The sequence below is a fragment of the Euprymna scolopes genome, chromosome 28, assembly GCF_053919585.1.
Source record: "Euprymna scolopes isolate OS-2025 chromosome 28, ASM5391958v1, whole genome shotgun sequence".
In the NCBI taxonomy this organism is placed as follows: Eukaryota; Metazoa; Mollusca; class Cephalopoda; order Sepiida; family Sepiolidae; genus Euprymna; species Euprymna scolopes.
The window spans coordinates 49703546-49722367 of record NC_136509.1 but is presented as its reverse complement, the minus strand read 5'-3'; the positions used below and the strand labels follow the sequence as shown (position 1 = coordinate 49722367).

Genomic DNA, 18822 nt, shown 5'->3' with positions numbered 1-18822 from the left:
TTGGACTGTGACAAAATTGGTATCATTAGAAAGATCAATCTCCCGGATGAGAAATATCTAAAAATTGGCTAAAAAAATTAATTCTATGCTGGTCAACTGGGCTGTTTTTGCAAGGAAGGGTCACTTTTTGTGTTAAGTCATACACCTAGCAATCTCAATGTACATTTAAAAAACATTATTTTGACCTATTGTGACGTCATAAGTCATTGCGGTACAAGTTCGAGCCTGCCTACTGTAGCTACATTTTTTTTTTTTTTGCGCTCGCATGGGCACTAGCTGCTATTTTGATTGAAACAAAAGTTTTGTTTTTTTTGGGGATTGCTCAATATCCTTAGTATACCACCTTTCTCCACCCAGGCAACACCGGGTATCTATGCTAGTATATATATATATATATATATATATATATATATGCAAACACATTGTTTTATTAAAAGATTATTTAGACTATAGGTTGTTTAGTTCTCTCCAGTGCAAGAACTCTGACACCAGAGTCAGAAAGTGGGATTGAGAAGTCAGCACTCTGACCTACAAAAAATGCTGTGGCAGCCCCGTTGGCATTCCCCAGTGAGAACGCTTCAAGCGATTCGCAATAAACTAACCCCTTCTCAAAGAGAGAAAGCAAAGACTGGGAGGATGGACCTCCTAGAACTGCACAGAACTAAATTCACACTGCAAAATCAACAGGGACTTGATCATTACAGGAATGGTCTAATCTTTGTTCATTTTTTTTTGGGGGGGGGGCAGGATAAAGATCCCTTAGACTATAGATCTAAAAAGGAAAGTGCTATAAAATTATCGATTGGGGATTAGTTTTCCAAAAGGCCTTCTAGAGGAATTGTTACTTCTGTTTTATAAAGAAGATGTAATTATTTTATTGGTGCAATAAATGAAGTGGAACTTTATAAGAATTGTTTGTTTCTTTTTTTTTTAAGGAAAATCACCCTGTTCACTTAAAGGTGGAATGGATAGAACCAACAGGTATGTACCGAAAAGCAACAAAAGTATTCTTTCTGAGAGAAATGTTATATTTTTTCAAACAAATTAAGCTTTCAAAACATATGCAATATTTCCATGTATGGTTAACTATCCACATATTGTTCATCAAGAGTATCCTAATAGTCATTTACTGCTACATCAAGTGAACATAAACAATATTCACTTTATATGTAAGCTGCTGCTTCTGCTTATGTACTGAATTACCTCCCTTACTGTTATAACTTCAGGCAATATTACTTATACAAAGGTAGAGTCTTTAGTGAAAATTGGAAAATAATTTCCAGCACATTTGAATCAGGAGGTTAGTCACCTGATATTTAGAAGTAAAATAAGCCAATGGCATTTAAATAAGTAAAAAAGAAAGAGTGGAAATAAAATAACGATATGCAAGAAAATGACAAGAAAAAGAAACACAAATAATGATTTTCATTATGGACTCTACTTTCGTACAAATAATATTGTCTGAAGCAATCTCTAGTTACTTGCAACTGGCTGACCAAAACGTGCTGAACTCCAATCTATGATCCCTTCCTCACCAAACCTTCACAAAAAACACTTGTCTAGCAGAAACTACTGTCAATAATTTCCCCCACTCTTTATCTGTCCCTGAATCTGAACATAAATTTCATGAACAAAGCTTTTTTCTTAGAACTGCACGCCTGTGGAATTCTCTTCCGTTTGCCTGTTTTCCAGCTGACTACAATTTGATAGTCTTCAAGTCCAACATAAACAAATTCTTGATGACCCGTCCCCTTAAGCTATCCAATTTACCAAATTTCCATTACTAACGATTACTACAATATTATACCATTGACTACTGTACACTCAATAACCCCTTAACCTTGAGTGACCTCCGGGCCTTGACAAGTGGTGACTCCTATGTAAAAAAAAAAAAAAAAAATCAAAATATTTCGTTTATTAACTATATAAGCAAATAAGGACTGCAAATATGAATATTTAAGGTTAGTGTATTTATTTAAGATAATTGTGAAAACTTAGGAGATATTTGTACCGATGAAACTGGATTATATAGTTTGTGCATGGCATATGAAGCAGGAATGACTTGTATATAAAAAGTCTTGATTATAAATGTATGGACTGTTTGCACGAAAATTATCCTCAGGTAGAGGTGACATTTTATTGTTTGTGTCTTTTGTGTATATTTTTTAGCTCTGATGAGTGCCTGTGTTAAAGTAAAAATAAAGCCACATATATAGGGAATCATATATATAACAGTATGGGTTGAAATAATTGTGTGCATATATATATAGTCAAGAAACAAACATTTTGATGAACATAATGAGTTTCTATTCCCAGTGACGAATAAAGTGGTGAAAAATTAAGACTATTTATAGATTTAGTATTGCATTATTCAGCTATTAAAAAAGCTTTGTTAATATTTATATTTAAATAGAAAATTTTATTTGATATATATATATATATTTATTATGTGTGTGCATGTAGATAAGAATAAGGTAATAAAAGCAAAAACCAACTAAATAGAATGGGGAAAAATTTATAGAAACTCTCTTGACTTGATATTTTGTTTGAGTTATGAAAATTTATTGAGAATAAAATTTGAATAGTTAGATTAAATATAGAAAATGGTTGAAGTATGATGATGTATGAAAGATGATTGATGGAAGATTCAATAGGGAATGTGTAGAGCAAGGGTTGTGTATAGTTGAATGGGTGAAATAAATAACTAAGGAGGAATGTTATAGTAGGTGGAGGGACAAGAAAAGAGGAGATAAGAAAAACACAACAGCTAGGAAAAGGCATATTTGAAGAGAGTGGAAACTAATGGGTGCGTGTATGGAAGGGAGTTTTTAGAAAGTAAACGTTTGGGCTAAAACAAATCTTGCTAAGCACATCCTACATTGTCATAAGAATGAGGAAGAAGTCATCAACATTCTCCAGTGCAATCTGCGCTCGAAACAGCGTTTCTACTTACTTGACAAGCTCAGATTCATTGGGAACTACATGCACAATATGGATGTCCTTAAAAAAGAGGCTGGGGTAATCATTGCATGGCGGAGCCCACCTGACCCAGTCCCTGTGTCTAACTTTGTACCCTGTCAGCACTGCTTGGCATTTTTGCAATGGAATTCAATGGAGTGTGAAATTGGGATACTGAATTTTTATCCAAAATCAAAATTTATATTTTGTTGGCTTATGTTATTTATAGTTATGGACGGTGCTATTTAAAAAAAAAATTTTTTTTTATATATGGTTTTTAAATGGGATATACAGCAAGCTTCAATGAGTCGTTTTAGATTAGTTTCGTGTGCAAGTTTGATTATCAAAGGTTTTTGTGTGTTAGATTTGTGGTTTAAAGTTAACCTGTGTGAAACCAATGCATTGCTTACTTTTATGGCTTTGTTGTGCTCATAAATTCTTTTATGAGAAGATGCTGAGTTTTACGAATGTGTACCTTGTTACCATTATACAGAGACATAGTATTTCTTGAATTATATGTCATATAAAGTTGTTTAAGTTAAAAGGTTTATGTTGTAGCTCAATAATGTATTACTAGGCCTCTTGAAATCATGTAAATCTTTGTTTATCATATTTCCTTAAAAAAAACCATTTATTTACAAACAATTGTTTCTGCTCATTTCAAGAAGATATATTTTCATGGTATACAAAATATTGTCAATATTCATAAGGAGGCTTCATCAGTGTATAAAATCTTACTAGGAAATTTTTATACACTGATGAAATTGCTGGTAAATAAAGGTGTTTTTGAAGACAATATACAAAGTTTTTCCCTGAAAGATGTGTGCATGTGTGTACTAAAAAAAATAAAAGCATACAACTTTATGGTGAACTTAATATATATCAGTTTCGGTTAAAACAATTGTTTGTTCCTATAATCAATGAAGAGATTTTTTGGCAAACCTAATGAGTTTTTGTTCCCTGTGAAAAAAAAGTGGTTAAAAATTGATATATATCAGAGCATATATAGTGGATGTGTGTTTAAGTACTAATAAGTTTGATTTGTAAAAATCAATTGATTATTAATTAAAATCTGATAAATAAATGTTACAAATCCTATTTGAAATTAATAATTTTTATAAGATCGTTCATCATGTATTTGCATTTTAGTTTGTAATTTCTACTTATAAATTTAAGAAAAAAAAAAACGAACCTGAAAGTATTTAGGAGATTTAAATTTCAATGTTTCAGCAGACGTTTGATCTATTTTATTGAAAAAACGATTTTTTTAATACATATATCCCTTGAATGTTTCCAATTATTAATTTTAAAATATCTCTAAAAGATATTAAATGTAAATAAATAAAACTTTCAATACAACATTCCTGAAGATGGGCTGCGTTATGGGAAGGGTTATTGTAAAAGTAATATGATTTCTTGGTTAAAGGGCACAAAGGAACCATAATACTTTAAATGTTAATTCAAGCCAAAATTATCGTTCCATCAGTTTAATGGTGCAAAAGTATTATATCTTGAGGTATCACAATGTCATAAACAACTCAACCATTTTATCTTTTATAAATAGTTGAATTATTTTATGACACGTTAAAATTTAAGGTAGAGGATGAGAAAGAAGGTGAGAGCAAAGTTTAAAAAAATCAAGATTTCTGAATTTTTGAGATAAGGATTAATTATTCATATTACTTGGAATATTCGGACTTCTGTTCTCACCTTGTGTGTTATTTTCATGTTTTGGTCGAGTTAACCTTTTTCAGATGTATCCACAAGAACCCATGGCTTAGTTGATAAAGTACTTGGTAAAATTGATTTCTAAATTACACTCTATTGGAGGTCATGGCTAACAGAACAAGAAAATGCTACCCTCATAGATTAAATAAAGAGTTTTATTCGAAATTTCATACAAATTCTCGAGTTTAAGAGAAAGATTTTCAAGTTCGACAAGATACACCTGAACTGAAAAAGGTTGAAGGTTACATTGACCAAAATGACAAAACGGAGAACAATAGTCTGAAGTTTCCAAATAATATGAAAAAAAAAAGACACATTTTTTTACTCTTCTAGACGGCAAAATAGAAGAAAAATTTTCCTGACTGATAATTTTGATTTGATATTGAAGTTGACATTTATAGAAAAAATTATTTTTGTCTCGTTTTCTCAGTTTAAAAATTTTAATGGCTTTCTTTCTTTTTTGTGTCATTTTCCAGATGAAGAACATCGGAGCTCTTCCGTTCCAGATGAGAACCAACAAACGTGGAACGAAATGCAACTGAAATTGCCTAAAGTTGAAATTATCTCTGACAGTGAATCAATAGAAGAACTGCCACCAGAAGTACCCCTTCAAAATCATGATTCTGCCACCATATATTCTCGTCAAGATGGCAGACCTTCCACATATGGCAGAATATCCTCCGACCACAATCAATATCCAAATTTCTCAAGTTTTTTCACTAATGTATGTCCCACAAGTGAAGAGTCAAATCGGAGTAATGTACCATTAGACATCACTTTTGGAGATGAAGAGAAGAAAGTTTTTAATTTTCCAAATCGGGAACAAATGAGAAGACAAGGACTTTATGGAAACTCTCATAATTTCTTGAGCCCTGGAAACAAAGGCGTGAATGAAGGATCTGAAAATTTGACTGAAGATGAGCCTTTGATCTGGGAACCAGAAATGCCCACAGAACATGACTACCTTGACTCGCAGGGTCAGCCAATTGGGACAGGTCTTGAGGCAATTCTCCCAGGATCAGATTTATATTATGAAATTGTACAGACGGACGAAAACTTGACTTTTCCTAATTCCTCTCTCAAAACTACACAGTCGAGGTTGCAGTTTTTGGAAAAACTTAAAACCAAGATGCAGAACAAAATTGCTTATTACGACAAAAACAAATTGACTGTAAAATGTTCAAACAATTCCGACGAAAAAAGAGTTTGGGATAAGCAGCATTTTTGCATGTACTGTCGTCGGGGGAGCACAAATCTTGCTAAGCACATCCTACATTGTCATAAGAATGAGGAAGAAGTCATCAACATTCTCCAGTGCAACCTGCGCTCGAAACAACGTTTCTACTTACTTGACAAGCTCAGATTCATTGGGGACTTCATGCACAATATGGATGTCCTTAAAAAAGAGGCTGGGGTAATCATTGCATGGCGGAGCCCACCTGACCCAGTCCCTGTGTCTAACTTTGTACCCTGTCAGCACTGCTTGGCATTTTTTCAACGGAAGGACCTTCTGCGGCATGATAGAACTTGCAAGTTTCGGCCGCAGCACAGAGACAACCAAATCAATCTGAAAGCTCTTCTTTCACAGTCGTCACTTTTACTACCGATCTCTTATAGAGTTCAGAGGCAAATGGCCAGTGAAGTGACCCCTGCTCTTCCAGATGACCACCTCTCGCAGGTTGTCAAAAATGACGATCTCATTTTAAAGTTTGGGGCTAAGCTCTACCAACAAGTCAGCCATGTTCCAAATTGTCCCGAAATGGTGTGTGAATCCATGCGGGAGTTGTCACAGCTTGTGGTAGACATTCAGAATAAAGATCCGTTAGTGGGCAATCTTGCAGACTGTATCAACCCTCATCGGTTCTCATTTGTGGTCAGTTGTGTACGGGGGGTTTGCAATAAGAAAAAAAATGGTCAAGTTTCAGGGATGGTCAGTGAGCAGATGTTGCGGCTAGGACGGATGCTTTCAAAATGTGCCCTTATCTTAAAGTCAGACTCCATTATTAGTGGACAACTTGACCGGAGAGAAAGTGCTGAAAGCTTTCACTGGCTTTGTGAAATGGAGTGGGGACAGAAAACCAATAATTTTTATTGAACTGTTTTTTAAAATTCCACAGGTTTTTCTTGGGAAATATTGTCTAAAAATAGACACATTTTAAGGAGTATTGAAATGTTTAATTATATATCCGTTTATTTATTGCACGCTATCATCCTCATCTACTAAAAGATGATAATAGTCCACAAATGGATAAATAACACAAATTACTCATCTCAAAAGAATTCCAATTAATTAATGTTTGTTTAATGTTTGTAAATGAAGTTGATTATATTATTGTAAAGAAGTATTTATAATTTATAATCTGTGTATTTTATTGAAATATCAAATATTTTAGTTTTGTATAATTTCCTAAAAATGTTAGGCAACAACAAATACTGTATTTTTCTGATCATGAGATGCATATTTTTTTTATTCAGAAAAGTCGACTTAAAAATATTACGTTACATACTAGGAATCCTATGTCAATAGTGATTAAATTAGCTAGTATAGATTTTGACACACTAAGTGCACGATAACCTAGATTTGTAAAAAAGAATTGTTGCCAGGGTTGATGGGTGATATAAAGTTGAGGCAGGGAGCAGAGGTCAAACACTGTAGACAAAACAGACAATGAACAGTGACATCACGTTTTCGAGTGAAGAGAAAACTGAATTTTTAAATCGGTCTCTCTGGGAAGCTGTGCGAATGAGACACAGCCAATAATGTAGGAAATTTGTAATCTAAGATGAATGTTACTTTAATGTCTTTGTGTCACTCATTTTATTAAGTTAGAAAGTTAAGTTTAAGAAGTAAAAAAACAAACTAGCTAAGATAACATTAATCTCTCTCTCCCAAGTAAATTCTCTGCAAATAAAACCATATGGAAAAACTGTTAGTAAACATCTATCTTCTTTATGAAAAGAAGCAGAAAGTCGAGCACATATAAACACTCAACATATGTATAAAGAATGTTAATTGTTTGTTATTGCAAATGTTACAATTATGGGTGAAAAGTATGTGATAGGTTATATCAATTTCTTGGGAATCATCTCTACAAATGAAATGAATTTTGTTTTGGATATGTGTTTGTCTACAATATACTAATAGACTGATGATTTGATTTCAATCAGATTGTGACGAAGGACTATCATAAGTTATGTGAAGATCAGCCATGTTGGCCCACGTGTCAAAGGTTAAAAAACATCTCATGGGAATGAGCCTTCAATTACAAAGGTTTTGTAAAATAGAAAATATAGAAAATCAAAAAAAAAAAAAAATAGAAGAAAAATTATGGAATCAAAATCGATCTCAGGTTTCATGTCTTTGTAACTCAGCAAAAACAATGTCTAATATATAAAGTGAAGCCTTATTGTTTCTTTGTTTCCACAAAATCGATATTTGATTTTGGTTCATCAGGGTATTTTTTTGGGGTCATTGTAGCAAATCATTAAGAATAAAATGGGATACAATTCCTTCTAGGAAATAATTTATTCAGATTAGAATTATTTTCAAATGGCCATCATAATTTTTTTTTTCAAAGAGAAAAAGAAATGTAACTGTATTTATTTATACAGAGTTATGTCCCTTTGATTTGATAACATTTTAAGAAATAGTATAGCTTAAAACAGAAGTAAATTTTTTGCAAGTAATAGATAATACCAGCTGCACTGCAATAATATATATATATATATATATATATATATATATATAAATGAATAACCACATAGCTATATTCCAAGTTCCAAGGTTTTTTTCGATGTTACCATTAAGTTGTTTTAGCATATCAAAATTTACATACTTGTTTCATTACGCAAAACAATCATTATTTATGTATCAATATCGAATTTTTTTCTTGCATATACTCATCAGAAAAATTAGAAATTTTACTTAAAATAAAATAGACATGATCATACTCTGTCTGAAAAAAAATTCTATAGAAGAATTGATAGTATTTATTTATGTAGTCATCTTAGTTTTAAGAGTAAAGCTATTCAGATCTTAGTTTATGTATGAGATGAATGTTTCCAAATGGTTTTAATCTACAAAAATTTATATAATAATTTTATTCTATTTCAACTAATAATTATTGTCTAAAGTATGTTAACTTAGGTTGTGGATACAAAACTAACTCCTTACATTTTTAAAAACTGTAACTTGTATTTTATTGGGTGGCCATCTTAATTATATTTTCGATGCTATCATCTTATTTATTTTTCATATATACTTAAATTGTTGGGTATTTACAAATAGTTACAAAGTATACATATATATATATATATATATATATATATATATATATATATATATTTCAAATAAAACCATATTGTTTAAACATAAGTTGGTTAGCCACAATTTAATTCATTTTGAAGAAGATGAATGTTAACTCATCTTATTTATCTAGATCGTTCAAGGGAGTTAATCTGATGAGAAATTTACTGAATTATATCTTTTGCACTGAAAAATAATCACAGTCACTAATCAAAACCATTTATAATAACATTTTTTACCACATATATACTTCTTATGGAATTTTCTAATCATAAAATATTCAGACCAGGTTTCTTAGTCATAATACAGTGGCTCTAAATACACTATTTCTATATTTATATTTGTTTGTTAATTCAATATGTATTAAGCTGTTTAATTATTTATTTACTTCTTGTTTAATTTTATTTTGTGAATTTCTGAGATAAAGATTGAAAAACTATACTTTTAGTATATTTGCATAACTTCATTAGATCCTTCTACTTTACATTCTAACCCCATTCTTAATATCATTGAAGATTGTTTTTTCTTCCCCATGATATAAGCGTTGTTTTAATTTAAATTGAAATGCATAAGTTTTTGAAAGCCAATACAGCACAGATTTTTTTTTTTAAAACAAATAAATGTTTGTTTGCTAACAAAACAAACTGTGTTGTAGTGACTTTCTAAACTTACATATTTTAATTAAAATTTCAACAACACTTATATCGCAGAAAAAAAAACTTCATTGATTTGGACATTTGCAAAAAAAGAGGCAGATTTTACTTTTCTAGTGACACCATGTCATGAAGAAAGAAAAAGAAAAAACACAAACTGATTCTAATCCTGATGAAGGTGACATATTCACTAAATGTTTGTTTTAAAAAATATCTGCATTGTATTGGCTTCTTGAACATATTTCAATACATATATATATAAAAGGCACTTTGTGTGAGTTCGTTCCTTATGGACTCTGAAAAGGCTGGGCTGAATTTAAAAAAATAATTTCATACAAATTTACTTTGTGTGTGGCAGTGTTCTTAAGTAGGTTTGGTATTGGAATGTCCCTCACTCTATAAAAAAATCGATAATAAAAAAAACATCCAATTAAAAAAAGAACAGCCTGATTTTGAACAAAGCTAACACTCTGATACAGCCTAATATCATAAGTGCATTTGAGAAGTTTTATCACTGCACAAGTAGAAGGGTTTGGCATATAAAATCAGCAGTAGGTTCTTTGATATAATAGGGGTGCATTTGAAATTAATGTTTCTGTTTACATCATAGCTGTACCATGATACTTAAAATGGACCATTTCACCGATTTCAATATCAAAAGTATTGGTAATATGAAACATTCTTTAATCTTAATTTAATCTCGGTCCCCCTGCTAGTATATATATATATATATATATATATATATATATATATATATATATATATATATATATATATAAACAATTTTGCTAGATTCTAAAGTTCAAGGTTCTTTTAAAACTTTACGAATCATTTTTTTTCTAATATAAAAACTTTGGTACATTTTACAGATCTGTTTCATTCAGTGGAAGCAACTCATATTTTTATGTTGCATATTTCTTCTGTGGACTCATCAGAAAAAAAACCAAAGTTCTCAAAGAGAAAAAATGCATAACGATGTAATAGGTAAACTTCAGAAAGAATCCAAACCATTCCAGTTGGCCGCTATCTTATACTATAAAAAAGCTATCACAATTACTACTACCGTATCAAATTAAATTTTGTAGGATCTATTTTGGATGACAGGTTACAAAAAACATTTATATAAAATGCCTTAGTTGATTTTGAACTAATAATTATTAGGTATGATTCGGTATTAGTGTTTCTTACCTAAGTGATCAAGAAAGTAGTTTTCTCTTAGAAAGATCACCCATATTTGCTTTGGATGTAAACAAATAAATAATATATATATTTATAAAACAGAGTAAGACATTTTTAAGTCAGGTAATTGCTTTTAATATTCACAAAAGCATACATTTTCACAAAACCTATATATAAGTAAACAAGAAAAGAAATGAAGGTATAAAAACTATATATTAATATATATAGATTTATTCATTTATTCAACAGGGTGCACGTTTATTTAGGGGTGCTGGGTAAGTGGGGATTCTTTATGCGATGACATTTCAAAACCTAATGCTTCTCATCAGCACAATAGATTATTGGAGCTACAAGTGATTTCTGTTATATAGGAGGAGTGTAGTTTTCATAATGCAATAAATTCTTCTAAACTTTATATTTGGGTTTTAGCCGGGGAAAATTGGTGCAAAAATATGTAAATTAAAAAGATTAAATTTGCCAGATAAATGTCAAATGACTGCATTACGAATATGTGTGCATGATGTAATAGCTATTGGTTCATGTTTTAATTTTTAGCTTTGCAATAAACACGTCTTCATAGTACAATCATTAACGTCAAAGGAAAAAGCAAATCATTTTGTTTTCAATTTTCCGGGGTAGCGCAGGAGTAATTAAAAAAAAAAAAAAAACGTTTTAAATCATTACTTTATATTGGATCCAATATAATAATAAATACGAAATATGCATTAATCAAAATATCATATTTAAAGCATATTTTACGACCGGGAAATGCTGGGCAGCTTGCTAGTATATATATATATATATATATATATATATATATATATATATATATGAGAACAAAATTAAAGACTGTAAATTATAATTTACAGGAATTTATTATTCAATGGGAAACTCAGAAAGAAACATTAAGATTTCCTTAATCTGCAGAGTTTCAACGAATGCGTTAATTTTTATGCATATATGATTGTAGTTTCAATTTATGCTAGTATTAGCAAAATCATAGTTTCACTATAACACTATATATATATATATATATATATATATATATATATATATATATATAGTATCATTATATTTTATAAAGTTCTATGTCATTCTCAAATACAGAACCTGCATTTATGCTCCACCTTTAACATTCAAACCTCAGAAGCAGATATAGCTGTTGTATTCGCAAGTGCATTGTAGTTTAAGTTTCAAAGTATAAGGTAAACCTGTTTTTGCTTTAGATTGTAATATAACCAAATTTGAAGGATACATACATTCAGCAATGCTGGACGCAACTCCCGAAATACTTCCCCAATGCGTTCTTGAAATGATCGAGTTAAAATTTGCAAAGATATTTATAAAGCTCATGTTAAATCATTAAGATGAATTTTTGTTTCTACCATTTCTTTTCCTTTTTTATCATTGAGTCGAAAAAATAAGCATTCTTTGTAATTATACTGTTTGATAGAGAAATATGATTTCTTTTAATACTTTTATATAATAAGTAATCCATATTATGTTTCTCGGTCCCGGATATGACTTTAAACTATATCCGATAGTGAGGCCCCAGCTTGCGGGCTTTGGGGAGTGTGGAGCCACCCTTTAATTGCTATTGCTCCCAGGGACACTCTGACTCGGAGTGGTAGTACTTGTTAGGGTCCCAACTATGTGTTAAATAGAAACCGACTTGAAAAAAAAAAATCTATTAAAAAGATTTTCATCAAAATAACTGGATTCGGCATTAAATAACCTGAAAAGGGTTGATATGCCGTAAAACAAAGACAACCAACCAATTATATTTCTCTTAGCATGTCTGTCTGTCTGTTTCACTTTTTCTCAGAAACTATCGAGCTGAAATTTTGTATGGATGTTTATGATAAAAAGCAATGAACTAAGTATTATTGTATTGTTTTGATGCACAGTTAGGGATTAATACTAATTAGTCATCACAATACCACATCTAATTTAGAAGTTTAACATAAAGCACTCATTCTAAGTCAATAGTTTATAACTTTTGCCCATTTTTAATAGTCTAAAATGTCTAACTGTATTAATAAAGGACAAATATCTGTCCGTGTGTGTTTATATCTCCAAAACTACTAATCAAAGACTCATAAAGTTTATATTTTCGTTATTGGATGTGTATCTGAATTTAGTAAAAAGTGATTAATTCCTTCATGTAGAAATGGTAAATAGTTTGTGGTAGGGAGGGAGAATGTGAAATTTTATTGTATTTTCATTAGTGTGTTTCATCGACAAATGTGTACATTTCTTTCAGATCTTGACATTTTAGTTTTAATTCCGGCTAATGGCATCCCCTTCACACACACACACACACATATATATATCAGGAAAACTGATGTAAAACCTAGGGTCTACTTGTCCTGCGATAGCAATTGCACCGACAAGGATTAGCAGTTGTACTAAAAAGTGTGCTTGATTCTGCACAAAGGCTTTACCGCTTCTATACACACCATCTGTGTGGATTTCTGATCAACTTAAGTTTGAGCTCACATGTCGAAATCGAAATGAAAGTGAGAATGTGTGTGTGTGTGAGGACACTTCTCAACCTATATACTCAACAAACTTTTGATCTACAGATTTGAACTTTGGTATATAGGGTATTCAGGCATATGGAAAACTTTTTAATTGGTTTTCATCAGGAAAAAAGGGCTGCTAAGGGGTAAAATTGGTATGTGGGGATCATCAGATTTTTATCTGTTTCACGAATGCGCATGAATAGTTCACATGATGAATTATTTATGGTAAGAATAAGCAGGTTTGAAAACACTTTAAGGATCGTGTCAAGCTGGCCTAATGGTTATTGTACTTGACTTACTGTCTTTGTTTTGGTTTTGATCTCAGCTCAAGTAATTTTTTTATTTACAAGAAATGAACTGTTCAGAAAAAATAATACATGCACATGCCTCAGTTTCTTTCCATTTTTTTTTCTACTTCATTTTTTTTTAAAGAAATTTAGCATTATGTTTAATACCTACGATATTTCTGTTTATAAGAAATAAGAATTCTGCATTAATTAAAATATAATATTTATGTGTATTTTGTGACCGGCCAACGTTGGGCAGCTTGCTAGTTTATATATATTGTTTATTTTTAGGACTTTAAAAGTAACCAGAAACAAATTTTTCTGCAGTGGATTGACTATGCTGCAATAATCTTCTTTTATATATATAAAAGGCAAAATGTGTGTGACCATTTTAGGTATGTCTCGCAAAGGCTTTTTTCGCTGCGATTCTCGAGGGGCTTACTATGTCTTAAAACTTTTTATATACTGTCTGAATCATAATATTGAAGATATGCGAACGCGCATCGCGTCTAGATTTATTTACATCGACTTTTATAAAAATCGCACTATTTCGCCGTGTTGTTTGTTTGTTTGACTATTTTAATATAAATAAAGTGAAACTAAATTGAAACGTTGCCTGTTCTCGGCTTTCGCGTCCGAACGTCAAGAAAGCAATCAGCTTTTGATCAATGTGGAGTGTCTCCTTATATCAGACAATTGCTATTCAATTTGGACAATCCCCTTTAAATGGGGAGCTGGTTTCCCCCCACCATCATCTTGGGGAAGCGAAAACTGCCCCGCATTGAAACAAAGTAAACAAACCCCAAAAAGCTGTCCCGCATTAAATAAAATACTGCCACGTCATCGTAATGCTCCTGCGATGACCTCATTAAGCGGCTACCTGTCAATCAAACCTATTTGACTCACTTTATAACTTTATAACCCTTAACTTAACATGCTAACCAATTTCTCTCACTCGTGGCTGAGATGGTTAAGTGGTTGGCTTTTGTTTCCACCTCCGCGTCAAGGCTTCAGGGTTCAATCCTACCTTCCTACTAAAACTTTTTTTTTAACACACACACACACACCTGGGCAACACCGGGTATCCCCCGCTAGTCTATTATATAAAGGCAAGCATAACCATGGTAAAGCTACTTTTTTTTTATCAAAAAGTAAATAATTTTTAATGTTATTGTATAGTAAACATTTTTTCAAATTAAAAATTAACCATTAGTGTTCTCTTCTATGAGGAATGAACTTAGTTTTAGTAGTTCTCTTGCAGCCTCTTTAATCTAACACAGTATCATCTGGGATAAAGAATTTCTGTCCTTTTGTTGGTGCTGCTTGGGAGCCAAAACCTATAATGCTCAATATCTTGCATAGAACAGGTAATAACCCAAAAGTGAGATTACATAAAAACCAAAAATTTCTCTTCTAAAGGGAGAGGTATATTGGTTTTAGTAGTGCTTTGGAGGTACAAATGTTAAACTATTTAACATCTATTTCGTTTTTTTAGTGGCTTTGGGCAACGCTGGGTAGCCCTGCTAGTCTATGTAATAATGTGAGTCTTTCCCCAATTTCATTGAAGATTATTATAGTTTTTTCAAACCAATATTCTAATCTGTTCTGTCAGTGACTAGAAAATATGTATTTGTTTTATTCCCTTTCAAAATTGCTTACATTATTTTTCCAGTAAGCTGTTTCTCTCAACATGGTCATTTACAGAAAAGGTTACAGGCACTTTCCTCTCATATTAATATCTACTCCCACAGCCCAAGAACCGCATCAACATTTAATATAAATTAGGGTATAAAAGTTGTGCCATTGTGAAGGAATAAAATAAAGGATATATATGTATATGAGACTTGTATATATATATTAAAATAAATGAAACCTTAAAAGAATAGAAGGGTCACCAGTTAGCAAGTGCTACCTAAAACGTAAACAGAATTTTGTCAATGCAAAAATTGAGGAAAACGAAATTTTATAGCAAAAAATATTCTCACAAGAGACAAGAATATAAAAGTTACTTTCAATAATGAATATTTCATAGTACAATTGCGTGTTTGAGTAAATAAAGTTGAGTGAATAATAGTCACAAGTCAATATGTTCATGGAGTGAATAATGTGTGTGTGTGTGTATATGTGTGTGTGTGTAGGCAATATACATAAGTGAGTGTTTGGCATGGTATATTAGTGAGCATTGGTTTATCTTGTTCTTGTTAGTGCATGTGTAGATGTGAGCGAGTTGATAAAGGCTGGATACATGGGGGTGTTAAGCAGACGTTCTGGAGTTTTTTTCAAGGTGCAACTGGTGAAACCTGATTTTGTGGGCCTATTCTTCTAGGAATCCTTAAGTTTGCACTGGCTTACTATTTTTACATGTATGTGTTACTTTCTTGAGTTTAAAACGATTTCCATTGGTTGGAAGATATTTTGAGTTCATATGTTGCTGCTAAAACTCCCTTGCTTTAGGGAGTGAGAGGGGAAAGGCAAATTCCCATGAAATTCAGAGAAAAGAATGTAAGCATTTAGAGCTATTTGCATTTTAGCATTCATCAGAATCATTCCTCAACCTTATTCTAAACGATTTATTCAAACTTAAACTTTTCATCTTATCTACATCATTTTTTTGTGGAGGGAGTGGGGTTACATAATCACTATCACATGGGTGCTACATTCCAGAATATTGATCGGATTGTCTAAATAACTATTAATGAACAAATTTATGTTGAATGATCCAAGATGGTTTGATGTGTAATGTGTATATTACTTATGAATTCTGTAGTTTTGACATTAAATAAAGAATGCATAATTCCAAGAAAACCGAAATCCTGGCAAGACTGGCACAAACAGCAGCAGCAGTGGCAAGACTGAAGACCATATGGCGAGAAACAAACATTCCTCTCAGAACCAAAGTGAAGCTACCAAACACGCTAGTCATCTCAATCATGCTTTACACATGCAATACTGAACACAAACCTAGAAAGGAGGATCCAAGCAATAGAAATGAGAAGACTCCTTAGCATCTTGTACAGGACCATGTCACTAACAATGAAGTCTGCAGAAAGGTCACTCAAGAAGTGCATCACTAAGAAGACCTACTTACCTTGGTGACAAAGAGAAAACTCAGATAGTATAGGCACGTAACATGCTCAGAAGAACTTGCAAGGAGTAGCCTAGAAGAAAAGAGGACAGGGCAGACAGAAAAAGTGGCCCGACATCATCCTTAATTAGACAGGGAAAAGCTTTAATGTTACCCAGGCACTCGTCCACAACTGCACCAAGTGGAGTTTGCTGGTCTTATCATTCATCCACCGTACAGTGCTCCTTCAGCTCTGGCAGGTTATAGGAACAGTCGCAGTAATTCCAAGAATTGTTACTTTTAACAATCATTTCATGCCTATTGAAAGTTTCTTGGATTTGACTACTACTATTCCTATCTGAATTAGTGTATGAACAACGTTTACATTAATATATATATGGTGGTGAGACTTATATGTCAAATTGTTACATTTCTAAACTTTACCTTCATGTAAATTACCCAACCAAAAAAATGAGATTCTAACCTGATGGCAAATCGAGAATTATTTTAAAATTTACAGTGGGGGATAATGTTTAGCTTACAAATTAGCATGCAGCTTCCTAAAAAAAAAAAAAAAAAAAAATGGCCACCATCTTGAAATATGACTCTAGTGACAAATTAAAAGTGACAATAACAAATCTTATAACCCATTTTCACATGTGAAACTTATGTATGTACGCAGAAAAGTTTTCTTTTTTTTTAATGTTTGTAAAAGTTATTTGTTTTGTTTTGAACCCTTTTTTTCTTAACTATACTGTGAATTTTAAAGACAGGCTTATTTCTGATGATCTCAGGGGAAAATTAAATCTCGACAGTATAGGGAGACATGTGATGGAGATTTCTCTAGTATAACCACGTTGAAAGAATAGATTGGTTTAGAAGATGTGGCATAGTTGAGATAACAGGTTCAGTTCACAGAAAAATGCCAAGGAAAACATGGGAGGGCACTATAAAACTGAACTTGATAGAAAGAGGGATAAAGTCCTGGTCAGAGATAGGGTAGTTTAGAAGTCAGTCGGCATGTAAACCAAATATGAGGATGAAGCATTTGCTAACGCTGAACTTCCTAATATAGCTTGTTTGTTTGCAGTTCAAATGAAAAATGTATTTTTCTATTGACTTTAAATTGCAATAAAATAATATAAATATATATATATATATATATATATATATATACATTTATGATGATTAGGGCTATGACAAGAGAATATTCTTATCATTGTTTTGACTCTCGATTATATATCTGACACAGTTAATCAATCGAGAATCGCATCACTCTATCAAAAAACATAAGATATTAACTGATGTATACTCAAGAGTCAAAATAATGAAAAGAATATTCTTTCGTCATCGCCCTAATGATGACCAATATCAGCTAGAAAATAACAAACACTCCAAAATTGTCTAGCATAAAATTTGAACCCTTAATGTGCAAATATATATGTGTGTGTGTGTATGTATGTATGTATCTATATGCATACACATAGCCAAAGCCAGTTCTGCTTTTGGCAAATTAAAGAAACATGTATGATCTGATCAGGAAATCTCATTAAAAACAAAACTAAGTGTTTACGAAGCATGCGCTATCACTACATTGCTATATGGGTCAACATATAGAAAGTTATTGGAAAGTTTTTACCAAAGTTGTATTTGGAGAATACTTAATATTAACTGGAGGAATCTAACGCATGACACTATGGTTCTTGAGCATCAAATAGTAACAGTATTGAAATGAAAATCATTCAAAATCAGATGCGCTGGACTGGACATTTAATTAGGATGGAGGACAAAAGACTTCCTAAAAAACTGTTTTATGGTGAGATAGATGGAGGTAAAAGACCACAACATAAACCAAGGAAAAGGTTTAAGGATTTTCTGAAAAACAAGTTGAAAATACTGGAGATGGATGTACATAACTGGGAAGCCCAAGTGAAAGATTGATCACTGTGGAGAAAAACCATCAGAGAAAGTTGTAAGATTTTTTAAGAGCAGCGTGTAGATCTTGCTGTCTTAAACTGTGTTTTAAGAAAGCAGGACGATAATATAGTGTCAAAGAAATTACAACAGGAATTGAAATGCACTGTATGTGACGGATACTTTTTGTCAAAAGCTGTTTTTGTTA

General features: G+C 31.9%; 1 protein-coding gene across 3 annotated transcripts in view; it reads left to right on the top strand.

Annotated features, from left to right (window-relative positions):
- Positions 1-18822, top strand: part of LOC145249603 (DCC-interacting protein 13-alpha-like) — a 233979-nt gene that overhangs the window by 168884 nt on the left and 46273 nt on the right. The window contains exons 13-14 of one of the 3 annotated variants that reach the window (XM_080111311.1): positions 936-981; positions 5163-8006. The exons of the other annotated variants lie outside the window; for them this stretch is intronic. Coding sequence (XP_079967437.1) covers positions 936-981; positions 5163-6781 — 1665 coding nt within the window. The 3' untranslated portion in view covers positions 6782-8006. Of the gene's footprint in view, positions 1-935; positions 982-5162; positions 8007-18822 lie in introns of those variants that run through there. 3 annotated transcript variants of the gene reach the window in all.